The sequence below is a fragment of the Bos taurus genome, chromosome 14, assembly GCF_002263795.3.
Source record: "Bos taurus isolate L1 Dominette 01449 registration number 42190680 breed Hereford chromosome 14, ARS-UCD2.0, whole genome shotgun sequence".
NCBI lineage: Eukaryota > Metazoa > Chordata > Mammalia > Artiodactyla > Bovidae > Bos > Bos taurus.
This window is the reverse complement of record NC_037341.1, coordinates 46,141,192-46,169,063: the sequence shown is the minus strand read 5'-3', so window position 1 is coordinate 46,169,063 and position 27,872 is coordinate 46,141,192. Positions and strand designations below refer to the sequence as shown.

General features: G+C 44.8%; 1 protein-coding gene and 1 long non-coding RNA gene across 3 annotated transcripts in view; both read right to left on the bottom strand.

Annotated features, from left to right (window-relative positions):
• The window catches only part of EXT1 (exostosin glycosyltransferase 1), a 314,227-nt gene extending 308,814 nt beyond the window's left edge, over nt 1-5,413 (bottom strand). The window contains exon 1 of one of the 2 annotated variants that reach the window (XM_025001687.2): nt 3,647-5,413. In XM_025001687.2, the coding sequence (XP_024857455.1) occupies nt 3,647-4,608 (962 nt within the window). In that variant the 5' untranslated portion in view covers nt 4,609-5,413. The remainder of the gene's footprint in view (nt 1-3,646) is intronic. The other variant, NM_001098095.2, reaches the window with a different exon arrangement.
• A 4,757-nt stretch (nt 5,414-10,170) lies between these two features.
• Nucleotides 10,171-27,872, bottom strand: part of LOC132342147 (uncharacterized) — a 54,641-nt gene continuing 36,939 nt past the window's right edge. The window contains exons 2-3 of the long non-coding RNA XR_009490397.1: nt 11,367-11,483; nt 10,171-10,842 (exon numbers count right to left, since the gene is read on the bottom strand). This is a non-coding gene — a long non-coding RNA (uncharacterized lncRNA). The remainder of the gene's footprint in view (nt 10,843-11,366; nt 11,484-27,872) is intronic.

Sequence of the window (27,872 nt, the reverse complement as noted above, 5' to 3'; positions counted from 1 at the left end):
ACCCCTGCCACGAACCAGTTTTCTGACCTTAAGCAAATCCATCAGTCTATCCCTCAGTTTCCACATCAGCAAAAGGAGGATGTTTGGAAGTCGAATGATTCCTTAACCTCGGGACCCTTAAAAATACCAGGATTTTGAGCTTCAACAAACACAGGAAAAAGGTGTCCAAAAGGCCTGCACAGAATCCTGCCTGTTACCAGAAGAGCACCTTAAAATATTCTCCACCACTTTCCTCGGAGGGGTCAAAGATAGAAGCCACCTCTCATTTCCTTCTCTTTCTTCTATTTCAGAAAGCCAAATTTGAAGTTTCACAATAATGCCCTCTGAAGGGATCTGAACTACGTAGTTCATGCAAAAACTACGGTCATTCTGTAAGAATGTATAAGAAGCTCAAAAGATGTAAAATAGAATTTCTCTAAAGCCTCATTACAAATCATGTAATCACCGCATCAACTTCTTTTAGCCGGCGTCATCTACATCTGTGAATATATGTAACTGATGAAAATTAATTATGAGTGTCATAAAAATGGATGTTCTAATATAATCCTAGACGTCTGGGTCACAACTATTGCTCTATTACAAGAGAAAAGTCTTTCCCTTTATTCCACGTAGCTCTTCTATACCTTTAGCAATAAATGTCTGCTTTTCACAAAAGTGACGGTGAGATGAAGAAACTAAGTATTTATTGTCACTTAAGACTAAATTTCACTAAAAGCAACTTTTTTAGTTGTACATATTCTATGGTATCCTAACTTGGCCATGAGACCGTAAATTTTCAATCTAATTATCATTCCCCTAATTGTAGAGCAAAGTTATATGTAGTTACTTGTGGTAGCAAATTAAACTGAAGCATTTTCATAGACACTTGGTAATAAAAAAAAGAAGTAAATGAAAACAGATTCTGTTTTCACAAGCCATCATCAAGTGAACGCTTATAGAGTGCCCTGAAGCCATCTAAAACCCATTCTACCAAAAGATAAACTAAGGTTCAAGATGATGAATCAGAAGTCACACCATTAGGCAGTATGAGAAGTCGAACTTAGATAACTTCTATAGACCTAACTGCAACATCCTCCTCTAGAATGCTGGAACGAGATTAGCATTTGATTGGAGGAGTTCTGTGTCTGATACATGCACGGCTGACTTCCAGAAAACATCAGGATAAATAGCAAAGTACAGTAGTTGGGCTTACTTCAGAGCACAAAACAGGTTGCCTGCTGTGTGAGCATTCTCACCACATCAGAGCTCATTCTTCATCTTCATATCTTCCAAAGTCAACGCAATAGGCAATCGTGTTTGCAAACACCATTTAGCAACGATAAAGCATCCAGATAACTCAGTGAGCGGAATGAGTTAAAACTCCAGGTCAACCAGGCCAATGAATACAAACGTTCTACAGCACCATCCCATCCCAGGAAACGAGGTTAGCGCGGAAAGTATGCAAAAGAGGAATGAAGAAAATCCAGAAGTGGCTGTGAAAGAAACCCCTGCTCAGGAGAAAGAAGCAACTTGCCTTCCTCACTAAATGCCACTTTTCAAAGGAGACTCAATCCTGAGGGCCTGACCCCTTGTGGCCTTAAAAATAAACCAAAACAAGGGCGTGGGTATCAGATTTCTTGGTGCAATCACAAAGGGGTCAAAAATTAGGGAAATTTAATGAGCAAAAATTAAAAGTTTCTAGAAAACGAACCCCTCCTTCCCTCATTGCCAAAATCTCTAGAAAAATGCTTCAGCAGAGAATGTAGACATTTAATATTCATTTGAGGCCTAGGAAGGTAAAGCAGATATGATTGTTGTATTGGATGGAGGGTGTTTCCCAAATAAATGCACAATTCCAATTTCTTAAGGTAAGATCTCAGGTCCAGCTCCTTTGGAAGAATGAAGACCATCATGATCTTTCTACAAAATTCAGTAAGACTGCTTTAGACTGAAAGGTTAAGACTTCATCTCGAGTTACTCCACCATAAACCAGACAAAGAAATTCTTCAAAGGCTATGAGCATTTTTTTGTTACAAGCACCCACAGGAATAGGTCAATGTAAATGTCGTGTAAACAAAGCGTTCATTACCAACCACAGTTCCTTTTGTGAGAAAAATTGAAGCCAGGGCAACTGCACCCAACATTCACAGGTAACTGCCCCTGAAGCAGGGGACAATTTAGATTCATCATTGACCCTACAGCCTCAGGCTTTGCTTATGCTTGAAAGGCAAGAGGTGTTGAGGGTTGGGGAATCCCAGTGTTTGATCCCTTCTCCTTTACTGTCTACGATCAAGTACAGGAGGACTTGAACTTCCTTTCCAATCCCTCCGACAAGAGGCCTGAGTGTCTGAGGAAATCCACAGACAACAATCAAACCTTTCATTTCAGGGCCCTTTCCCCACCATGCCCCTTCCGGTTCCAATCAGGTCTGCGAAGCGTTTCCCCTATTCTGCATTTCATGAATCAACTGCAAAATCCGCCAACCTCTTGTACTCAGCGGAGAGGTTCCCCTTGCTTCCTTGGGTAGCACAAGGCTGCTCTGGTTTTTAACTGGCGTAACGTGGAAATGCACCGTAGGAGCTCACTAACTCTTTCAAAGCCAGGCACAAGTTGAGTAACTAGAGCTCCCACCCCATCGACCAGGAAAGGGACCCTCCAAGCTCAGGTTAAAGCCCATTGGTGGAAACTAGTTTTGACAGCCCCCCCTCTCAAGTCCAGTGTGTCAGTTACCATCATTGTGAAGGAAAAGGAAGAGTGAGAAAGGCTACAAAGTCTCCAGCTCAGTTACTTAGCAACTGGACAAAACTTGCTTCACTCCAGAGGGTGAGGAGGCATCTCACCGCGCATTCAGAGAGTAACAGTCTCTGATTTACATGCAAATTGATAAAGACAAAAGGGAAGAGGAAATCTAAATTAGCAACTGGAGTTTACAGCAGTAGAGCTGAGGCCCAGATTTACAAACAGCTTTCTCCCAGGGGGGGAGGCAGGATATATACATACCAACAAGCACACATGAATGAATGCATGAGTGCATGCAAGATCACAGGCCCTAACCAGCTTAAAGTCCCCCTTCATAAAAGTCAATGCCATCTGGGAGTAGGGAAGAGACAGGCACAGAAAGTTTAGGAGCTAAAATTAGAGCACTTCCACTACTAACACACATTTAAGGTTTACGGAAAGATGACAACTGGAGGGTGGGAGAATCCCAGGGAAAGCAGCTTCCCCTCCCTCCTCGTGAGAACAGCAAATAAAGCATCAGTCTTGGGTGGAAGGTCCCTAGATTGGGTGGATTTAGAGCCTCTGGGGTCCCTATAACCTCTCACAACACTCTCCTGGCTCCGCCGTTGAAGCGCAGGTTCCAAACTTGGATCAAACTCACACCCTTCATAGAAGACACATCACCTTGAAGGTTTTCCAAGCAAGAGGGAGACACTGTCACCTACTTGGCCCAAGAAAGTGCTCCAGGCTTTTCCGTTTGCCCGAGGAGCTCCAACTCTGGGTCCTCAGCTCCGAGCCACACACCGAAAAACCAGGCTGCTCCATCCCAGGCTTGGAGCAAGAGGAAGAGGACGGGAGGGGCTCCCCTGTCCCACCCCCATTCCCCAAGCTCACACCTGGACCCAGGTGAGCAAGGCCCGGGGCTAACCCGCTGAGGCCCGTCACTTACTTCTCGTACTCGGTGTTGTCCCGGTCACAGCGAGAATCCTTGTGCTTCTGCCAGTCTTTGCCATGCTTGCAGGTGGTGAGCAGCACTACGTCCTCCCCGTTATGGACGTGATATAAGGCATTCCTGGTGTCTGACCCTATCCCTGTCAGGTACCTCTTCCCCTTGAAGACCAGCATGTACTTCCTGAGAGGAGGGATAGTGTTAAACTTCAAAAACCCCCTCTCCCCTCCTGTCCTGGGATGATCCTTAGAAAAGAGGGGAATAGAAACATCAAAGTTGGGTCGGAAGTTTTCAGTACTGATGCTGGCTTTAGCCAGCATCGCCTGGCCGATGTCAAACCCCACGTCCTCGGTGTAGTCAGGCCAAGTGCCGGAATATAAATTAAAAATTAAATGATTCCTACCGTTGTTCCACAAGTGGAGACTCTGCACTTTGGATCTCAAATTGTGCACATACTGAGGTGACAACTGGTCTCGGTCTAAAGTGTCCAGACTCAGGACAAAGAGGCACGCCTGGCTGGGGTCCGAGGTATAGAACCTGGAGCCCTCGATGGCCGCTAGAATGTTTTGGTAACTTTCAGCAATTTTCTCCCCTTTTTGCTGTGGGTAGACGTAGACTTTGAAGCCGTTTTTCTTGCAAAGGGTGAAATCGAAGCAGGACTCCATGCGGCACTTCTTGCCTTTGTAGATGCTCGAGTTGGCCTCTCGCTTCTGCCGGGGCGAAACGTGCACACTGGAATCCTCGTTTTCCAATTGATCCCAGGGAACGAAGGGGCGCAGAGCGTCCGGGAAGCGGGGCCAGAAATGATCCGGACTCGGATGGTGCAAGCCATTCCGACCGCTGTGCTCTTCTCTCCGGCTGTGGCTTCTCGATGCCCTAAACTGCAAGCCTCCGAAATAAAACAAAAGGGCGAGACAAGAGCCAGCTGAGAGCAGGATGAAATAGCGTTTTTTGGCCTGCATGTGTCCTGCCTGGGTCAAGAGGATTGTAAATAAACACAAGAATCACCCAAGTTTCCCAATCAACACTTTCAGCTCCAGTCCGCCATCTTCCCGCCCGTAAAGACTTCAAACTCTCCGCTCCCACCTTCTCTGGATGCCTTTCCCCAAGCCGTGGACTGATCCAGCGCATGTGGGCGATTTCTTTAACTTTCTCCCCTTCGGTCTTTCATCTTTGGGTTGCACAATGGAAGGGAGAGAGCGGGGCGAAATATCTCGCACCCAGGTCGGGCGAGCAGCGGACTGTAATTCTCTTGCATGCAACAAGACCGAGGAAAAGAAAGAGAGGGGGGGTGGGGGGGGAAAGCTCCCAATGCCCAATCAATGGCAAGACGAAGTGATTTCCTTGCCTCTCGGATTCCTCTCGGCAGCGTGGAAAACGAGCCCCTGGAAAGCAACTTCAACTCATCCAGGCTCCCGTGCAGAACACTCCGGTTCCAACAAGTCAGCCGATCCCCGGGTTCAGCCGGCTAGTGCATCTTGCAGCTGGGGCGCCGTAACCTCACAAATCCCTGCATCTCTCTTTATTCCCTTCTGCAGCAGCTCCAAGACTCCGGCGGTGTTTACTCCTGCGCTCGCGGGGCCGGCCCCCGGGACGCGCGGCGGCCCGGCTGGAGAAGGCTGGAGGCGGCGGCGGCGGCGCTGGGTGACGGCGGCGGCGCGTCCTCCCCGCGGGCAGTGCCGGCCCCGAGCGGCGCTTCCCAGGCCCCCGCGCGATCGCTGCCGACCGCCGCGTTCGGTCGCCGAATGTTACCCGGTTCTGAATGTTACACTTACACATTCCATTCCCGACACTACAGCGCTGACCTCATCCATCCACGCAGCCCGCGCTGCCATTGGCCGAGCGTCACGTCCGGGGTGGGCGGTGCTTCCGCTGCGCCCATTCATAACCCCCGGCCACCGGCAGAGGCGCCGGCGCGGCGCTGGGGGTGCGGGCGGCGAAGGGACCCCAGGGCGCCTCGGCCGGGCCCCAGCGGGCGGAGCGCGGGGCTGCCCCGAGAGAGTCCGCGGCCCTTCGGTGCCCCGGGATCCAGACCCCGGCCTGGGCCGCACCACCTGCAGCCGCCGCGCCGGGAAACCAGCGCCTCCCAGAGGCGCCTGCGGGCGCGCGGAGGCTGGAGAACCGGGGACTGGCGGGCGCTTCCCCGGCCCGCTGCTCCGGCTGCCCCGGTCGTCCTCGAGAATTCCTACTCCTCCGCTGCCTGCCGGGAGCGCCTCCCCGAGCGGGCGGCGGCGTGTGTTCGGGTTCCTGGAGAAGGATGCTCGAAAAGTGGAGCAGTGGGGCGAGCCCTTGGGCTGCAGGAGGAAAAAAAAAAAAAAAGGACTTCATAGAAAGCGACCGCTGACCAGAAGGATGTCTCTCTCTGCCCACCTTCCACCCTCTGAGGGCCCCAAATTTTCCTTCCTACAAAGCATTTAAACAGGTCCCTTATCCCCTAAATGTGTGCAGTGTCGCTTCAATCGTGTCCGACTCTTTGCCACCCCCATGGACTGTAACCTGCCAGGCTACTCTGTCCATGGGATTCTCCAGGCAAGAATACTGGAGCAGGTTGCCATGCCTTCCTCCAGGAGATCTTCGCAACCCAGGAATCGAACCCATTATCTCCAGCGTCTCCTGCATTGCCCACCTCTTTTTCCTTACCCCCAAGGAACCACCCCAATCCCCAATAATAAAAAGGAAATACAACCGAAAGGAATCGTTTTAATTCTTCATGTCTGTCTGTGCACTAAGAGAAGACACCTATCCCAAATCCTCCGTAACTTTCCGCGCATCCTTTCCTAGCTTCCGAAGCCCTTTGTCTATTCTGTAGAAACCCTCCAAGGGATCCAATCACACCGTGGAAAAAAGAAAGATCTAATAGCCGAGAATAACCCGGTTGATTTAAGCTCCTCCCAGTACCGAAAGTGATGTTACTCTCTTTTGCGGGGGAGGGGGAATGGTTTTTAAGGCGCTGTCTCTGAGGGACAGATGACTGGTAGAATGGCCAGCTGTAGATGAGACACTTGAGGCAGGGGATGACCTTTTTTTTTACCATTAGTACAAGCTAGTCCTTCCTTCAGCGGCCCTCCCACACGCCAGCCATGAGCCCATACCCTCAGGGACCCATCACTGGACAAATCAGATAAAGATCCAGAGTCTCTCTAATGATCCTCCAAGACTGCAAAGATGTGCTTCCAAACAGTACTTCTGGTCAAAGCCAAGTCCCTGGCCTTACAGCCTGAATTCTGCTTTACTGGGAACACCTCCCACCCTCTTCCCCAGCCTAAGTCACAGGGGCCTGGCCAAACTGGACAAACAGTTGCCTAGGGCCGCAAGCTGTTTAGTGATTGTTTATTATGGGAGGGACTGAGAGCTAGGGACAGACACATCCCAGCTTCCCCCAAGGCTGCAAAAAAAAAAAAAACTCCAGCGGGTGTGGACAAAGGGCATGGTTATAATCAGGCAGGATGAAATGAATAAGTGGAAAATTTTAGACATTTGTTGTTTCAGATTTGTTTTTAATAAAGGGGTGAAGGGGCTTGAGTAGGATGTTGCTGTACCTTTCTGAAGTCTTGCCCTATCTCTGGCCTGCCAAAGATGAGATAGCTTTTCCAGATTTGACATGTACCCCCTGCACAATCAGACAGGCCTGGGAGAGAAATGAGGCTTCAGTCATCTTCCAGATACAATGACAGTGATGCAGATAAATGCAGTGATTGAAACCACATGTGACCCAGGGGCCCACCCCAGCCTGGGTTGCTGAGAGCACCCATGCAAGGCAAGGGCCCTTCTGTTGAGATTAGGCTGGAGATTTTCTCAGCCCAATGGAACTGAGGCTATGGGGACTGCAGCTCCTCTACATCCTGACAGTCATCCTGTGTGACCGTAGTGGGAGCAAGTCACAGCCCTTGCTCTTTTGCGTCTCTTTCTGCTTTGACACATTTTTCCCATCTTGCCTAAGTATTATGGATTCCTTCATCCCACGCTCCAGGGTTATCCAGCCCTACTGTCACATTCCATAGTGCTGTACACTATGAGAAAACTCTGGTTCGGAAAATGAGAGAAAATTTGGATTCAGACCCCCAGATCTGTCATTTACGAGTGCCTCAGGCATGTGGTTTAATCTCACAGAATATCAGCTTCTCGCTTAAAAAGTCAGAATAATATTTTTTATGAAACTGGATACCATAAGTTGCTCTACGTGTGCAATACTTTTTGCTCAAGTTCCTCATTTCAAAAGCCAACTGGAATCTACAGTAGCCCTCTATGATGGCATCATCATTGCGTCTCCCTTGGTTTTATTTTCTCCCCAGCCCTTCTCAATAGCTGAAATCCTTTGTTTGTTTGTTGTCTGTATTTCTTCACTGTAAGAGGAGCTTCCTCAGTGCAGGAACCCTGTGTTACTCATTCCTCAATCCCCAAGGCTGCCATAGGTAGCTCTGGTATTCAGGTGGAGCCCAGTCACTGATCTGAAGGATGAATTAATTACTAAAGTTCGACTTCACCTCAGGATTTGAATATGCTTGAAGATCAAGGTGTCCCTCATGGTCTCTCAAAGCAGGTCTAAGTCTCCTAAGATGGAAATATTACAAACTAGGAATATCTTCAGTTCAGTTCAGTTCAGTCGCTCAGTTGTGTCCGATTCTTTGCAACCCCATGAATCACAGCACACCAGGCCTCCCTGTCCATCACCAACTCCCAGAGTTCACTCAGACTCACGTCCATCGAGTTGGTGATGCCATCCAGCCATCTCATCCTCTGTCGTCTCCTTCTCCTCCTGCCCCCAATCCCTCCCAGCATCAGGGTCTTTTCCAATGAGTCAACTCTTCGCATGAGGTGGCCACAGTACTGGAGTTTCAGCTTTAGCATCAGTCCTTCCGAGGAACACCCAGGACTGATCTCCTTTAGGAAGGACTGGTTGGATCTCCTTGCAGTCCAAGGTACTCTCATGAGTCTTCTCCAACCCTACAGTTCAAAAGCATCAATTCTTCAGCATTCAGCTTTCTTCACAGTCCAACTCTCACATCCATACATGACCACTGGAAAAACCATAGCCTTGACTACACGAACCTTTGTTGGCAAAGTACTGTCTCTGCTTTTGAATATGCTATCTAGGTTGGTCATAACTTTCCTTCCAAGGAGTAAGCGTCTTTTAATTTCATGGCTGCAGTCACCATCTGCAGTGATTTTGGAGCCCAGAAAAATAAAGTCTGACACTGTTTCCACTATTTCCCCATCTATTTGCCATGAAGTGATGGGACCAGATGCCATGAACTAATCAGTCCATCAAACATCTTTAACAGTGTATGTCAGATCATGTCATTCCTCTGGTCAGAGCCCTCAAGGAAAACCTACCTCAGAATCCCAGCTAAAGCCCCCACAAGCCCCTATAAGGTCCTGGAGGATCTTCCCTAACTTTCCCCATGCCTCCTCACCAGACCCCTCTTCACCTTATTTTCTACCAATAACTCTCTCCTCCATCCCAGTCTACTCACTCTTCTCCAGCTGGGCTGGTTTCCTTGTGGTTTCTCATACATGCCAAACATGTCCCTGTCTCAGGGCCTTTGCACATGTTCATCTAGGCTAGTCTGTTCCCAGTATCCATGCTACATCCTTCCTCCCTTATAAGTCTCTTCTCAAGGCCACCTTACAAATGAGTCACCTTTGACCTGTCTGAACAACACAGCAACTCCCCCCGCCCAGTTTTCCTATCCTCTCAACTGCTTTAATTTTTATCCTTAACACTAATTGACATCAAATACTATTAATATATATTGTCTTGTCAATTTATCATTTATCTGTTGCATATAGAATGTGAGCTCTGTGAGGCTCTTTTAGTTCACTGCTGTATCCCCAGCACTTATAACAGGGTCCATCACTAATAAGTATTTGTTGACCTAATTAATTAATTTGATTCCACTATCTGTAGGGCAAATAAAGAATATTCAAGGCTAGTTTCAGTCTCACACACATGCGCGCACTCACACAAAGCTAAAGCTATCCCAGTGATTCCATCCGTGCTTATTTCCTCTTTCAGGAGTAATTTCTCCAGGTCCAAAAGCATCGTGGCACACTTGAAACGCAGAAGATAGCAGTTCTCACCTTTGTTCTGCCACTTGCTTTATAACTCTGAGTGAGTCAGTCACTTCTCCTCCCTAAGTTTTGGATTCTTATTGGTAAAATCAAGAGAAGCTGTAACATAATACAGATTGTGCTCAAGTACTGTACAAATGGGTAATATATGAGAAAGCCCTTTGCAGTCCACAATACCTATGGCAAATGTAAGATTCGACTGTCACACTCTTGGACAAAAATGGACGCTGGTGCATGAGATCATGTTTGCAAGTCAACAGCATTACCTACATGAAATATCACCCACCAAGTACTCAACAGTTTCCAGATGCTTCCTAGACTCTGGAATGGTCATTGACTATTATAAGCAAACAGGAACAAGGAAGATGGGAAACTCACCAATGGGTAAAAAAGTAAATAAGACATTTTTTGTAATGTATAAAGCACCAAAGTCACAAATGCCTTTCAAGGGTCTATAATTACATCTGCTGGAGGGAAAAAAAATGACTTCAAAATGTAAAAAAGCAAACTGAAATACATTAATAAGTGTTTAAATTTTCTAAAATGTAACTTTCAGTCGACTGCCAAGGCAACCCAATTTTCATAAAGTTATACACAGATTTTATTTGACGTGGGCACATTTTAATGCTTTGGTGATGTGTGCTGGGGTTTCTAACAGTAAGCATTCCCAGCTCTCAGAAAGGTTGGGAAACTCTGCTGGGTACGTGCTGATTGGTTGTAGGAGGTGAGAAAACAGAAGGAGCCAAGGGAAAGTAGGGGCATGGTGGAGAGATTCCCAGCCAGGAAACAGGAGCCTGGGTTCCAGTCCCTTCTCTGGAACTCTGGGAAACCAGGAGCAGGTGGTTTCTGAATAACAGGTGTTTCATCAGAAAAATGCAGAGTAGGACTTGATGATGCCTTTTCACTGAAACAGATAGGGCAGCTCTGTGTAAACCAAGGGAGTAGAGGAGGGGAGTCACTTGGGGGGAGGAAGCAGGAACTCTGTGGGGGTGGCGGGGGCAATAACCAAGGGTGAAACAAGGACAGTTCTCGCAAAGACGTGTCAATCCCGAGCCAGGTGCTTTGTACACATCGTCTCCGTGATCCTCCCGAGGTTCTTAGGACACAAGTACTATCCTTATCCTCTGTTGCAAATGAGGACACAAAAATTCAGTTCTGGGAAGGGGCTCCATGCAATTCAATCATCCATTTCATGGAATCATCCAGTTCATCCACTCATCCATTCATCCATTTGTTCCTTGAGCCAATATTTATTAAGCAGCTACTCTGTGTAAGGTGTGGTGCCGGACACTGAGGGTATTTGCCTACAGTCCTTTGTCATTTACAAGACAATTTCATGAGAAGAATTTTGCTTGAGCATCGTCAGGACCCTGTGAGTTAGGAAGAGAGTGTTAATCCTAATTTTCTAGTTTGGGTTTTCTCAGCCGAGGCACTGTTGTTATTTTCCTGAGCATAAGGTGGGGGCTGGCCCATGCACTACAGGATGCTTAGCCACATCCCTGGCCTCTGCCCATTAGGTGCCAAGAGCACACCCCACTCTCACTTGCATCCTCAGTTGACACCAAAAACATCTCCAGACACCGCTGAATACTTCGATGAGACAAAATCACTCCTTGTTGTAACCCATTAAAACAGTTCAATGACTTACCCAAAGTCAGCTGATTTTCAAGTGGAGAATTTAGAATTTGACCCTCATCTTCTGACCCCATGACAAGGCTTGGCCACAACACTGCAGCTTCCTTTAGAGAGTCTAACTGATCTCCTTCTGAAAGACAGGCAATCAAAAAAAAAAAAAAAATCTCATAGGCACTAATTTAAGAAACCATTATTAAGCCCATCTTATGTGCAAGCCCTATGCTGGGCACTCAGAATTCACAGTATAAAAATAAATAGGGTGTCAGATCTCCTTCTAATGGGGGAGATAATAAAATAACAAGTAAATAAATAAACAAGATGATTTGAGCTAGTTCTACAGAGAACATAGAGGATAATTAAATGGCATAGATTAAGATGAGGAGAGGCAAACAGGCTCACTTTAAATAAGATGCTTAAGAGGGATAAATCAGAAGCTTGGGATGAAAACACACACTGCTATATATATAAGATAGATAACTAACAGGACCTACTGGATAGCACAGGGAACTCTACTCAATATTCTGTGATAGCCTATATGAGAAAAGAATCTAAAAAATAATGTATGTGGTGGCTCAGTCGGTAAAGATTCTGCAATGCAGAGAAGCAGATCTGATCCCTGGTCGGGAAGATCCCCTGGAAGAGAGCATGGCAACCCACTCCAGTATTCTTGCCTGGAGAATTCCATGGACAGAGGAGCCTGGCAGGCTCCAGTCCACAGGGTTAAAGTCAGACACGACTGAGCAACTAACACTTAACTGCATCACTTTGCTGTACACCTTAAACTAACAAAACACTGTAAATCAACTTTACTCAGATAAAATAGGAACTTCCCTGGCGGTTCAGTGGTTAAGACTTTGCCTTCCTATGTAGGGAGTGCTGGTCCAGTACTTGGTTGGGGAGCTAAGATCCCACATGCCTCATGGCCCAAAAAAACACAAAACAGAAAACAGAAAAAATATTGTAACAAATTCAATAAATACTTTAAAAATTTAACACCACTACAGAAAAATAAACTTGTGCACACTCTCCCTAAACAAATAAATAAAATTGTGCATACACTCCTTTAAAAAAAATACTTTAAATAAAATAAAATATAGGATGATTGGTGAGGTGCTAACATTTCAGCTGATGTCCAGCTGATGAGGAAAGAGCCCTGGGAAGAGCATACCAGGCAAAGGGTCTGACCGGTACATGGTCCTGAGGCAGAAGTGTGTCTGAGGAGCTACACCAGAGGTTTTCAAACTTCAGCAGGCAACAGAATCCCTAGATGGGCTGGTTCAAACACAGATCACTGGGGCCCACCCTCAGAACTTATGATTCAGTAGAGTTTGGGTATGGCCCAAGAATTTGCATTTCTAGCCACTATGCAGAAGATGCTGATGCTGCTGGTTTGGGAACCACACTTTGAGAACTATTGAGTTAGAACATCAGCAGAAAGTCTACTGTTTCTGGAGTATGCTGAATGCAAGGAAGAGGACAGGAGGGAGAGAGAGAAGTTGCAGGCACTTTTACATGCCCTGGCGCTGCAGGTCGGGCCAAGTACTGGGATTTTCTTTTCGGTGGAATGGATAAGTCCTGGAGGATTTTAAGCAGGGGAGTGATATGATCTGATTTCCATTTTTAACAGCTTCCTCTCACTGATAGTAGAGCAAAAATGGAAGCAGGAAGTCAAGTTTATACTGTCGTCTTGAGTCGCTAAGTTGTGTCCCACTCTTTGAAACCCCATGATCTGCAGCATGCCAGACTTCCGTGGCCTTCACTATCTCCTGGAGTTTGCTCAGATTCATGTCCATTTTTCTCAAGTCTTTATTCCTTACAGTAACAACTGGAAGCCAGGATGGCAAGCCAGGAGAGAAGGGAAACTTAAGTCCTGTCTTCATAGTACAGAAACAATGACAAGAGTCAAGCCAATAAGCCAAGTTGGTGGATACTTAGCCTGTGATTGCTTATGAGGCAAGACAGTCTGTATTAGTGTTTATCAAAACTGCACATTTAAATTGAGAAATTCCTCTATGATCTTAACTCTAGTGCTTGACATGGTCCAAGTCATATACATTTATATTTATCTGTGTCGTCCATGTGTATTTCACAACGTGAAACTGGCAGCTGTTTTCCGTGACAGGACATCCTCTCGTTGGTGTTTTCTGAGGAACAAATGGTGACAAAGAAGTTACCCTTACCTCAGTTACCCTTACCTCAGTTACCCTGACCTCAGTTACCCTTACCTCAGTTACCCTTACCTCAGTCTGGATGCCATTCTAGGGGCCTTACGAAAGTCTTACTGACTCCTGGGGGAAGAGCAAGCTCCACCCTGCTGGCTTGTCTCGGTAGCTTCTGTCTCCTTCCCAAGGAATTGTTTCATTCCTTTCACAATTCATGCACCACACAGCCCAAATTCCAGGAGGAGAAACAGACATGGAAAGAAAGAATCACAATAAAACTGGCTCCAAGGTATAATTTACCAGAGGAGGAAGTTGCTACATTTGTGTGGGTCCCTATTAACATTTGAACATCCATTTATAGACAAGTAACTGAGAGAAAATGAGAAATGGAAATGTCAACTATCAAAGGTGATGAAATCAGGAAGACACCCACAATTCAAGCCAATTTTCCCCATTAGATTGTACTATTCTTTGTTGTGCAATAGTCTGTCAACGTTCCCTTCACTTAGGGGGAAAAAAAAACACTTCTGATACCCAGTGGAATCAAGTTTGTCTTCTATGTATCAACTGAAAAATGTGCATCCTCTTGCACTTGTATACTACCCTTGGCGCATACTTATTGATGACTGCAATGATAACTGAGAGACCCCGTAGGATCTTAAAAGTATGTGCTAACTCACTCGAGGGAGGCTGGATTATGTCCAGTCCTATTTCAGAGATTCAAATGCAGTTCATGACAGTCAAAACCATTTACAGTTGGTGGTCCATGGATCGAGTATGGGTAACTAGTTATTAGCATGGTGATAATATGGTCTGTAAAGCTAGTGATTTGAGTGATGCTTCAAGGTTGTTATTTGATCAAATTTGCTGTATCTCCGTGAATCATACTTCTTGAGGTCTGAGGAGGAAGCCTCTAAGCCTGTAGCCTTTCAGGAAGCCTGTAGCCTTTCTAAATAGATTAAAATACACACATACATCTATCAAAGCCTGCATGGCTGGGGACTGACCTCTAGCCTGGATAAACTGTCACTCTGAAAAGTTGTAATTTAAACAAACAAAGTGAAAGTGAAGTCTCTCAGTCGTGTCAGACTCTTTGCGACCCCTTGGACTGTAGCCTACCAGGCTTCTCCATCCATGAGGTTTTCCAGGCAAGAGTACTGGAGTGGGCTGCCATTCCTTCTCCAGGGGATCTTCCCCACCCAGGTCTCCTGCATTGCAGGTATATGCTTTACCCTCTGAGCCACCAGAGAAGCTGAAACAAACAAAAACCATTCCTCAAATTGTAAACTGTCCACCCAGTTAAAGCTATGGTTTTCCCAGTAGTCATGTACGGATGTGAGAGTTGGACTATAAAGAAAGCTGAGTGTCAAAGAATTGATGCTTTTGAACTTTGGTGTTGGAGAAGACTCTTGAGAGTCCCTTGGACTGCAAGGAGATCCAGCCAGCCAATCCTAAAGGAAATCAGTCCTGAATATTCTTTGGAAGGACTGATGCTGAAGCTGAAACTCCAATACTTTGGCCACCTGACATGAAGAACTGACTCATTTGAAAAGGCTCTGATGCTGGGAAAGATTGAAGGTGGGAGGAGAAGGGGATGACAGAGGATGAGATGGTTGGATGGCATCATTGACTCAATGGACACGAGTTTGAGTAAGCCCTGGGAGTTGGTGATGGACAGGGAGGCCTGGTATGCTGTAGTCCATGGGGTTTCAAGGAGTTGGACACGACTGAGCGACTGAACTGATACATAATGTTAGGTCTACCCAAGTACATCAGCTTCCCAACAAATCTCTCTCTACTTCTCTCTTTAGACACCTTTATTCTTCATTTCCCAAAGACTGATCCCCTTGTGGAAGTGCAGACAGCTTGGGAACACTAAGAAAAAAGGTATGAAGAAGACTCATATTTAAATATATTTCAATATATTTATATGTAAATTTCAGCATAGGCTTTGTCTCATTGAAAATCTGAATATTTAAATGTCACAAATGCAAAAGCAGACTAAAAATATACATTCTGGCTTTAATTAAGCCTTGAAAAGGGAATTGCCTACAGAAGCATTCTCACTTTTCCTAACTGTTCTCTTCTACCCAAGAAGGAGCCTGCCCTCACTGAAGGCCCAATAATTCCTCATCACACAGGAAAAATGCAGACTTTAGTCCTGTTTAAGACTGGATAAGCCTGACTCCTTTCTTGTTCTTTGAGGCCTGTGGAGGCTTGTTGTTAATAGGAACCCCTGGTCAAAGATTGCTCCAGGTGCAATGCAGACAGGCCCCAAAGCTTTGTAAAACTGCCCCTCGTCTCAGTTATTGTCCCTCCCACCCTGACAACTTGTCCATCTAAGTTCAGATGTGACCTGTCACCTGCTCCTTGGCTTGTCTGATCTTAGAATCCCTTGCAACAGGAATTGCCAATGACTGCCAATTACAAGCCATCCTGGGGAGGATGATGCTAATCGTTTAGGAGCTTAGGAAGAGACCACCAAACCGGTTTTGGAGAGTGAGAACACCCACATCAATTGGAGGGGGTGGGACACTCTGCGGCTGTCCTGACCACCTGACTTCTGAACAACACACCCCCGGGTGCAGGAGAAGGGCCCCCATGAATGACCTACCTCTATGACCAGCAGGGCTGTCATTTCATGGATATCAGAGACCTTTCTGATATTTCCCCGTCTGGTTGTGGTGTCATATAGCTGTTCAGCTGTGTACACTTCCATCTGTGAGAATATTTACCTAATGAGCTGCATTCCATTGAGGACAAGAGAGTTGAGTGGTTAAACCCAGGAGGTTCAGAGCCTGACCATCTGGGTTCCATCACGATACTTCTACATCACACTGGCTGTGACTTGAGGCAAGTTAATTACGGGCTCCAAGCCTCAGTCTCCCTCTCTGCTCTCCCCAGTGATAATAACTACTTCAGATGTATATGAAATAATGCATATAAAACATTTAATAGAGCACCCAGCACCTAGGAGGAGGTGCTTACTAAATGCTGAATAGTATAATGGCCTCCTGCTCTCCATCTCTTCCGGGCTCTCCAGCAACCCCTAAGAATTAAAGTGACTTGGTTTTACAATTGGTGTTTCAGCAGTTCTGTCTTCCAGAATTTGAATTAATGCCCTTTGTGATTAAGATTGGCATTTCAGCAAATCATGCTGAAGTGTTACAGTGGCTGCAAAGGGACATGTCCATTCATTCATTTATCCATCAATAACAAATATTTATTGAAAGCCTACTATGTCCCAGGGAGGGCACTGGGCATGGGCCATGTGAATACAACAGACCAAACGTTACCTTGGAGAGACCATGTAGTCTACTCAGGGAGACTCACAAATAAATAAACCAATTAAGCAAGGGCCAGATTCTACTGGTGCTCAGGGTATGAAAAGTGTGTTGAAACGGAGGCGTTATTTAAATAGAGTGACCAGGCAGTGAGAGCAGAGACAGGGAGACACGTGAGCAGAGACATGAAGGGTAAGAAGGAGCCTGTGTTGCAAGGAGGTGGGGTAGGAGGCTTTTAGAGCAAAGAGCAGATGCTGACACCCAAAGGTCAGACGAACTGGGCTGCCTTATTAGGAGCAGAAAACAGGACAGAGTGGCTACAGCCTTGTGAATAAGACATCAGGCCCTGCATTTAAGCAGCTGCTATCTAAGGAGCTGCTGTTGGTGATGATAGATTTGCCAGTTCTCCATATAAAAAGGAAGCTGGAGAGACTCAGAAAAACTGAGACAAGGCATTGGGGGCAATCAAGTCCATATCCCTCCAAGTACCCCATTTATCAAGTTTCTCCTTAATGCCTCCATCCACTGATGGGCTACAGAATCAAGCCCAACTTTTTTTTTAATTAATTAATTTATTTTAAATTATTTTGGGCTGCACTGGGTCTTTGCTGTTGCTCACAGACATGTAGTTGCTCCATGGCATGTAGGATTTTCCCAGACCAGGAATCAAACCTGCGTCCCATGCATTGCAAGGCAGATTCTTAACCTCTGGACCACGTGGGAAGCCCAAGCCCAGCATTTTAACTTTACATTGTGTTTATTTTTTTCTATGCCTATCTCCTGGGACAAGAGTCCCAGGAAAGTCAACCTATGTCTTATTCATCTTTGTAACTCCAGCATCTAGCACAACGCCTCACCCTTGGTTGGTGCCTTATAAATATTTGTTGAATGATGAGTCACCACTAAATGTATTGTACTCGATGTTGCCAGGCAATGTACTAAGTGCTTTAAATATATTAATTCAACTAATCCTCTTTACACCACCTAAAGGTATATACTATCGTTAGTAACAGTTTACAGAAGAAATGAAGACACAGAGAGGTTAAGTAAGCCGCTCACGCTCTTACAGCTAGGATGGAGTTGAGCTAGGATTTGAATCCAAGTAGTCTGGCTGCAAAGCCTCTACTCTTAGTCACATGCAGTGCTTCTCAAACTACCTTGTGTGAACGTCACCTGGAAAATATGTTAAAATAGTCATTCCAGGGCCCCACTTGGAGAGTTTTTAATTCAATAGTTCTATTAGTTATCTATTGCTATGTAACAAATTACCCCGAGATTAGAGGCTTATAGCAACAAACATTTATCATCTCCAGTTTCTGCGAATCAGCAGTCTGGGCTCAGCTTCATCAGGTTCTCTGGCTCAGAGACTTTCACAGGTTCCTCTAATCAGGGTGTCGGGGGAAGCTAATGCTATTTCAAGGCTTGACTAGGGCAGATCCTGTTCTCTGTTCACTCATGCGGCTGTTGGTGGACCTTCAGTCATTACTGGCTGTTAACCTGAGACATTAGTTTCTTGCCCCAGAGCCCTCCCCAAAAGAATGTTCCAAATATGGCAGCTGGCTTCCCTCACAGCAAGTGAGTGAGTGACAGAGAATATCCAAGACCATCCCCATGTCTTTCTATATCCTCATCTAGGAACTGACATCTTTCTGCCTAGAGTTTACCTCCCGTGGGAATACGGGGTGGGACCCAAGAATTTATATTTCTATCAAGTTCTCAAGTGATGATGACAATGATGCCGCCAGTAGGGGGCCAAACTTTGAGTAACACCACTACACTACAGTAGAAGCAAGGGAGGGATGGAAGAAGGAAGGGAGGAAAGAAGGGAAGGAGAGAGGGAAGAGAGAGAAGAGGAAGGAGGAAACCCAACAATCCTCGACTGGATCATGTACTGTATTTACACAGGGCCTTTCTCCACCCTGGTCCATCCTAACCACCACCTGTACACCCGCAGCTCCTGTCAAAAACTGTCAAGAAGGTAACTGTGAACTTAGACAAGCAGATGTCCACTCTGTCACTCCTTGGAAAAGCATGACTTGACCCCAGGTTGATACATCCTGTCTTCCACTTCCCGTAAGTCTGCCCTCTAGGCAATACAACATAGTTCCCTGATTGCCCCTAACCCTGCCTAGTGACTTACAACTTCATGGAGCAAAGCGGGGGGTTAATTTCAAGAGATTCTCTTTCCTGCCCCCTGCTTTTGAGGAGGATTGAACTTCAAGTGCTCTTCCTGCTGCAGTTAGACAGGACTCTCTGGTTGGTCTTCCCTCTGAGCATCTTCTTTCCCTTCCTGACCATGGACCCCCTGCTGCCTAGTAGAGGGGAGAGGGAGGGGTGGCTCTGGAAGGCTGGCCCCAGCTCTCTGTCTTGCTGGCAACTCCAGAAGCTTCGTGCCGCACGCTTCTCCTTCCCCAGCAGGAAGGAGGAGTGTTTGCTGGAGCTGAACAGCTGCTCAGGGTGCAGGGAGGCGAATGTTACTAAATATATGTTCTCATTGTACATTGGTGTGTCAAGAAAAATTATATCTCCATGTTCTCCACTTGGGTGTTCTTAAAAAAAAACAACAACAACAAACTCCTTACAGGAGCACAGTGTACCTCTTAACTCCTGCCCAACAACCTGACTGAAGAATTCAGTTGCTGTCTAATTAATTTTTTTCCCCACACCCTTCAAATGAAAGTTCCCTTGTCACATTCTGGGAGCTTCTGGTACATTCTACTAGTCCCACTCCACACGCCACTTGGCTCTTTGGGTCCCTTCTCCTTCCAGGCTTGTTTCCAAGCCTTTATCAGGGTGGAATTCAGAGTAACATGCTTGAGATTGCCAAGGAAAAAGGATCTTTAAAATATGGGCAAGTTATCATGGTATTGGGCTTCCCTGGTGACTCAGATGGTAAAGAATCTGTTTGCAGTGTGGGAGACTGGGGTTCAATCCCTGGGTGGGGAGGATGCCCTGGAGAAGGAAATGGTAACCCATTCCAGTATTCTTGCCTGGAGGATCCCATGGACAGAACAGCCTGGTGGGCTACAGTCCATGGGGTCGCAAAGAGTGCAACACGACTAAGTAACTAACATTTTCACTTTCATACTTATCATGGTATTAGTGCTGTCTGTCCTTTTTGTCTAAATCATAAATCAATTTCTAGAAAGCTATAAATGTATCATATGTACTACATTTATGTGTGTATGTAGCATATGTGTGTGTGCAGAAGTAGGGCCTTAAGTCAAATCATTAATATTAATCTGTGTGTGGGTGTGTTAGTCACTCAGCTGTGTCTGACTCTGCAACTCCATGGACTATAGCCCACCAGGCTTCCCTGTCCATGGGATTCTCTAGGCCAGAATACTGGAATGGGTTGCCATTTCCTCCTCCAGGGGATCTTCCCAACCCAGGGATCAAACCCAGGTCTCTTGCATTGCAGGAGGATGCTTAATCATCTGAACCACAAAGGAAGCAATATTATGTTGACTTAGCTGTTTTTATGAGGAAGTTCAGTTACTGATTTGAATGCAGCACTGAGATCCTCCCTTTAATTGGAAAGAAACTGATGTGCACCAGTTGGTCTTATTAATTTAAGGTGGGAAATTGCTTTTTAAATGTATGAGGCCCAGGCTCCTAAATATTCTCTTAGTCACCAATATGGAATTGACCTAGACTCACAATTATTCCTGTTATTCCCTTTATTCCCTTCAAACCAATCTTTACCTCTTCTTTCCTTTACTCACACTGAAAGCCAGAATTCTCCAACCTACCCAGCATCTAATTGTGTGCAATAAACTTCTGTTGAATGAATGGCTAATAGATAAACCCATATTCTCAAGAAAAGCTAATTAAAATAAAATGGAGTAGATATATGGTTTAAGCCAAGTCTTGCTTTAGGACCAATTAATTTACTGATATCTGAAAATGGATCACTTCGGCTTGCTAAAGCTGTGGAAGAGAACTGCATGGAACGAAAGCCTCCCTTTACTGAATCCCCTATGTGTGAAGTTGATCATTTCATCTGGCATCAAGTGTTCCTGTCCATGTCTCTATAATTATGCTGCTCCTATCTTATTTCATCTGTTGGTTGAGACACTAGAAGTCTCAGAAGGACTGTTAACTTCATAAGGACAAGGATGATCTATTTTTCACCTCTGTTTCCTGCACACCTCGCACAGTACCTGTCACACTGTTAAGTGTGCATAAAATTCATGTGGAATGAATGAGGGAAGGAGTTAATGAATCCCTAACTTAATGTAATTTTACCAAGAGGGTTGGGAAGATAAAATAAAAATTTTAGGTCAAAGGTTTAGAAACAAGTACATCTTGAAAATCAATCATCAGCCTGGTAAATCATCTTTGAAATGATACAGGCCACTAGCAGGATGGGATTTTCTTTACGATAAGTTGATTTTCATTCACTTTTCAGTGCTTATAATCAGTGAAAGGAGGCACACATCTAGAATTGCTGTCTTATTTATCTAAGCCCATTGAGTCTTATTCTCAATAGATTTACTACTGTCTAGTCGGAGATCCAACCAGTCCATCCTAAAGGAGATCAGCCCTGGGTGTTCTTTGGTAGGAATGATGCTAAAGCTGCAACTCCAGTACTTTGGCCACCTCATGCGAAGAGTTGACTCATTGGAAAAAACTCTGATGCTGGGAGGGATTGGGGGCAGGAGAAGGGGACGACAGAGGATGAGATGGCTGGATGGCATCACTGACTTGATGGATGTGAGTTTGAGTGAACTCCGGGATGGATGTGATGGACAGGGAGGCCTGGTGTGCTGCAATTTATGGGGTTGCAAAGAGTCAGACACGACTGAGCGACTGAACTGAACGGAACTGAGGTCTCATTTTCAAGATTGCACCCAAATATTCAATTCATTTGGCTCTATGGAGTGGTCATTAACTGTCCCAGAATGAATGTCCCTAGAGTAATGAAGTGGCCCCATGGCCAAGCAGCCAACATCAAGTTCTGCAACTCAGCCATCTTCTTGGCCCCTTCCCAAGTCTCCTGTTGGGGAAGGGCTTGGAGGCAAGCTGCCAAGACTCAAGGCTGAGGGTACCTGTGTGCCTCTTCTGGCTTCATGGCCAATGTCATCAATAAACTGTTTCCCACTTTAAACCTTTTAAAATAAAGATTTCCCTTGCCAGAGACATGATGAGATGAAATTTACTATAAAACCATGCTGCCAGAGAAAACCAGTTTTACCCTTTAAGAGCTGGAATGATTGCTTCCCCCAAGGAACTCTGAAGTCTGAGAGTGATTCAGTGGCACTGATATCACTCATGAAAGAAAAGGGAGCCTTTTCTCCACTTCCTCTTTCTCTTCCAACAACAGATATGTGTCCGGCCCCTCACAAAGTGGGCGCAATGTCACTGGCAGAAGGGATCTTGTTCTATGTATTCATCTTTCTGCAGGGGCTGCTCCAGGGACCAGCAGGCAAACAGTAAATGATTAATCTTGTAAAGTTTCTAACTTTGTGGCTGAAATGATTATAAAGAGCAAATTTTTACAAAGATTAACAAAATATAATAATAGTGGGGGAGGGGTTATACTTTTCCTTTCTTTGGCTAGTTTCTTTTTAAATTTATTTACTTTTAATTGGAGGATAATTGCTTTACAATATTGTGTTGGTTTCTGCCATACATCAACAAGAATCAGTCTCAGGTATACATATGTCACCTCCCTCTTGAACCTCCCTCCAACCTCCCACCCCATCCCACCCCCTAGGTTGTCACAAGCACCAGTTTGAGTTCCCTGCATCACACAACCAATTCCCATGGGCTATCTATTTTACATATGGTAATGTATATGTTTCCATGGTCCTCTCTCAATTTGTCCCTCTCCTTACACCACTGTGTCCCACAAGTTTGCTCCTTGGCTAATTCAAGGCAAATTCAACAGCACAGGCAAATTCAAAAGTGCTTTAAATAAAATGTCTTACCCTTAGCTTCTCACTTAACTGGTGGTCTAGAAATTGGCTTTGGTTGGTGACACAGGTTAATAGTTTCAATAAGAATCCAGGGGGCAGAAAGAGGAAAGCAACCAATCACAGGCAAAGGAAACCTCATAGGTGCTTCAGCTGATTTTTCAGCAGAAACTTTACAGGCCAGAGGGAGTGGAAGGATATATTTAAAGTATTAAAAGGGAAAAATCTTACAACCTAAAGTCCTCTATCAGGCAAGGTTACCATTCAGAATTGAAAGACAGATCAAGAGTTCCCCAGAAACAGAAAAACTAAAGGAGTTCAACACCACTAAACTGGCCCTACAAGAAATGCTAAAGAGTCTTCTTTTAGTAGAATAAAAAGGCCATAACTAAATAAGAGAATATATAAAAGGAAAAATCATGCTCGTAAAGGCAAATAGCAAAAGTAGTGGTTCAGCTTCTTAAAAACCTACAAATAAGAAAATGCACTGGTCATAACAAACACCCTCTTCCAACAACACAAGAGAAGACTCTACACATGGACCTCACCAGATGGTCAACACCAAAACCAGATTGATTATATTCTTTGCAGCCAAAGATGGAGAAGCTCTATACAGTCAGCAAAAACAAGACCAGGAGCTGACTGTGGCTCAGATCATGAACTCCTTATTGCCAAATTCAGACTTAAATTGAAAAAAGTAGGGAAAACCACTAGACCATTCAGGTATGACCTAAATCAAATCCCTTATGATTATACAGTGGAAGTGAGAAATAGATTTAAGGGCCTAGATCTGATAGATAGAGTGCCTGATGAGCTATGGAATGAGGTTCGTGACATTGTACAGGAGACAGGGATCAAGACCATCCCCATGGAAAAGAAATGCAAAAAAGCAAAATGGCTGTCTGGGGAGGACTTACAAATAGCTGTGAAAAGAAGAGAAGTGAAAAGCAAAGGAGAAAAGGAAAGATATAAACATCTGAATGCAGAATTCCAAAGAATAGCAAGAAGAGACAAGAAAGCCTTCTTCAGTGATCAATGCAAAGAAGTAGAGGGAAACAACAGAATGGGAAAGACTAGGGATCTCTTTAAGAAAATCAGAGATACCAAAGGAACATTTCATGCAAAGATGGGCTCGATAAAGGACAGAAATGGTATGGACCTAACAGAAGCAGAAGATATTAAGAAGAGATGGCAAGAATACACAGAAGAACAGTACAAAAAAGATCTTCATGACCCAGATAATGACGATGGTGTGATCACTGGCCTAGAGCCAGACATCCTGGAATGTGAAGTCAAGTGGGCCTTAGAAAGCATCACTACAAACAAAGCTAGTGGAGGTGATGGAATTCCAGTTGAGCTATTCGAAATCCTAAAAGATGATGCTGTGAAAGTGCTGCACTCAATATGCCAGCAAATCTGGAAAACTCAGCAGTGGCCACAGGACTGGAAAAGGTCAATTTTCATTCCAACCCCAAAGAAAGGCAATGCCAAAGAATGCTCAAACTACTGCACAATTGCACTCATCTCACATGCTAGTAAAGTAATGCTCAAAATTCTCCAAGCCAGGCTTCAGCAATATGTGAACCGTGAACTTCTTGATGTTCAAGCTGGTTTTAGAAAAGGCAGAGGAACCAGAGATCAAATTGCCAACATCTACTGGATCATGGAAAAAGCAAGAGAGTTCCAGAAAAACACCTATTTCTGCTTTATTGACTATGCCAAAGCCTTTGACTGTGTGGATCACAACATACTGTGGAACATTCTGAAAGACATGGGAATACCAGACCACCTGATCTGCCTCTTGAGAAGTCTGTATGCAGGTCAGGAAGCAACAGTTAGCACTGGACATGGAACAACAGACTGGTTCCAAATAGGAAAAGGAGTTCGTCAAGGCTGTATATTGTCACCCTGTTTATTTAACTTATATGCAGAGTACATCATGAGAAACGCTGGACTGGAAGAAACACAAGCTGGAATCAAGATTGCCCAGAGAAATGTCAATAACCTCAGATATGCAGATGACACCACCCTTATGGCAGAAAGTGAAGAGGAACTCAAAAGCCTCTTGATGAAAGTGAAAGTGGAGAGTGAAAAAGTTGGCTTAAAGCTCAACATTCAGAAAACAAAGATCATGGCATCCAGTCCCATCACTTCGTGGCAAATAGATGGGGAAACAGTGGAAACAGTGTCAGACTTTATTTTTCTGGGCTCCAAAATCACTGCAGATGGTGACTGCAGCCATGAAATTAAAAGATGCTTATTCCTTGGAAGGAAAGTTATGACCAACCTAGATAGCATATTCAAAAGCAGAGACATTACTTTGCCAACAAAGGTTCATCTAGTCAAGGCTATGGTTTTTCCTGTGGTCATGTATGGATGTGAGAGTTGGACTGTGAAGAAGGCTGAGCGCCGAAGAATTGATGCTTTTGAACTGGGATGTTGGAGAAGACTCTTGAGAGTCCCTTGGACTGCAAGGAGATCCAACCAGTCCATTCTGAAGGAGATCAGCCCTGGGATTTCTTTGGAAGGAATGATGCTAAAGCTGAAACTCCAGTATTTTGGCCACCTCATGTGAAGAGTTGACTCATTGGAAAAGACTCTGATGCTGGGAGGGATTGGGGACAGGAGGTGAAGGGGACGACAGAGGATGAGATGGCTGGATGGCATCACTGACTCGATGGTCGTGAGTCTCAGTAAACTCCGGGAGTTGGTGATGGACAGGGAGGCCTGGCGTGCTGCGATTCATGAGGTCACAAAGAGTCGGACACGACTGAGCGACTGATCTGATCTGATCTGAAGGTTAAAAGACAAAAGTAGTATAGTCAACTATAACTACAGTGAGTAATAAGGGGTACACAAAATATAAAATATGATATTAAAAATATGAAACATTGGGAAGAGAAGTAAAAATATAGTGCTTTTAAAATGTCTTCAAACTCAAGCAACTACTAGCTTAAAATTGAAGACTATACATACAGGTTGCCATAGAAGAACCTCATGGTAACCACAAACCAAAAACTTACAATTAATACATAAAAACTAAAGGCCTTCATCCTTGGCTCAATGGTAAAGAATCTGCCTGCCAAAGCAGGAGATGCAGGTTTGATCCCTGGGTCAGGAATATCTCCTGGAGGAGGAAATGGTGACCCACTTTTCAGTATTTTCACCTGGGAAATCCCATGGACAGAGGAGCCTGAAGGGCTACATACCATGTGGTCACAAAGAGTTGGACACAACTGAGCACACACACACACACACACACACACACACAAAGAAAAAACAATCCCACTGGCTCCTCAGTCCATAGGATTGTCTAGGCAAGAATACTGGAGTATTCTTCTCCAGGGAACCTTCCCAACCCAGGGATCAAATCCTCATCTCTTCTGTCTCCTGCACTGGCAGGCAGGTTCTTTACCACTAGTGCTACCTGGGAAGCCCAGTAATACTAAAGGAATCCATCAAAGCACAAGGAAAGAAACCAACAGAGGACAGTCCGTGTGTGTGACTACATATATAGTCATACACACATGAAATATTACTCAGTCATAAAAATAATGAAGTCTTGCTGTTTGCAGCAATGTTGATGGAACTGGAGGCTATCATGCCAAGTGAAAAATGTCAGAGAAAAGTAAATACATATGATTTCACTTACACATGGAATGTAAAAAACAGAACAAACAAAACATAACAAAAACAGATCATACATACAGAGAACCAACTGGTTGTTGCCACAGGGGATGGAGGTGGGGGGGGGCAGATGACAGAGGCGAAGGAGATTAAGAGGTATGGACCTACGGTTAATAAAAATAAATAAGTTGTGGGGATATAACATACACATGTGGAATACAGCCTGTATTGTGGTGATCATTTCATAATGTATAAAAATATTGAATCACTATGTTGTGTATCTGAAAGGATTATAATACTGTATGTTAATTATAACTCAATTTAAAAAAAGAACTCAGGGTTCCCATTTTTCCATCTACTTTTCTATCAGTAAAGTCGGCAATAATACTATAATATGGCTACACCTGGTGGCTCAGATGGTAAAGAATCTGCCTGCAATGCACAAGACCCAGGTTCGATCCCTGGGTTGGGAAGATCCCCTGGAGAAGAGAATGCCTGCCCACTCCAGTATTCTTGCCTAGAGAATTCCATGGACAGAGGAACATGGCGGGCTACAGTCCATGGGGTCACAAAGAGTTGGACATGACTAGCTAACTAACACATGGCTACACCAGCTCTAGGCATTTGCCCTCACATAACCCAACCGAAAGCAGGAAGAAAGAGGAGCCACACCAGCTTTTGGCCATGCCACTCTCCTTCTAATTAAAGAGGAAAAGTTCCACAGAACACCCCCTCCCCAGCATCTCTTTACATTTCATTGACCAGAAGTGAGTCAGTGCTATAAATCACCAGCAAAAGAGAATGCAATGACCATGACTGACTGCATTAGTCTGGGTTCTCCAGAGAAATGGAATCAATAGAGGAAAAAAAATATATATGAATACATCTGTGGGATATAATGATATGTATTTTTATATTTTTTATATAAAGAGATTTATTATAAGGTCTTGGCTCATGTGCCGATGGAAGCGGACAAATCCCAAGCTCCACAGTCAGCAAGCTGGAGGCTCAGGTTCAGGAGAACTGATGGTGTAAGATCCAGTCTCAGCACAAGCGTGAGTTAGAAACAGAAGAACACCGATGTCCCAGCTCTAAAACAGTCAGGAAAAAGAAGATTTTCTTAATCTAGGTAGGCAACTGGATCGGATGAAGCCCATCCACACTGCGGGGGGCAATCTGTTTCACTAAATCAACTGATTCAAGTGTTAAATCTCATCCAGAAACACCCTCATAGACATATTCAGTTTAACCAAATATCTGGGTACCCCATAGCCCAGTCGACACAAAATTAACCATCACTGTGGCTTAGATTAAGAATAATCTATCAGAGCTGAGTCTACTTTTCCTAGCAAGTCACTGCTCGATAGACAATATTTGGAGTGTGTTAGCAAGACAAAAGATGGGATATTGGCTAGGCCACAGGTCGTTTCTTTGCAGGTGTTTCTGTGTTTATGAAAATTAAGCTTTTAAAAGTGGGTTAACAACAAACTCCAAAAAAATGTGGATGATAGTCATATGACTGTCTCTC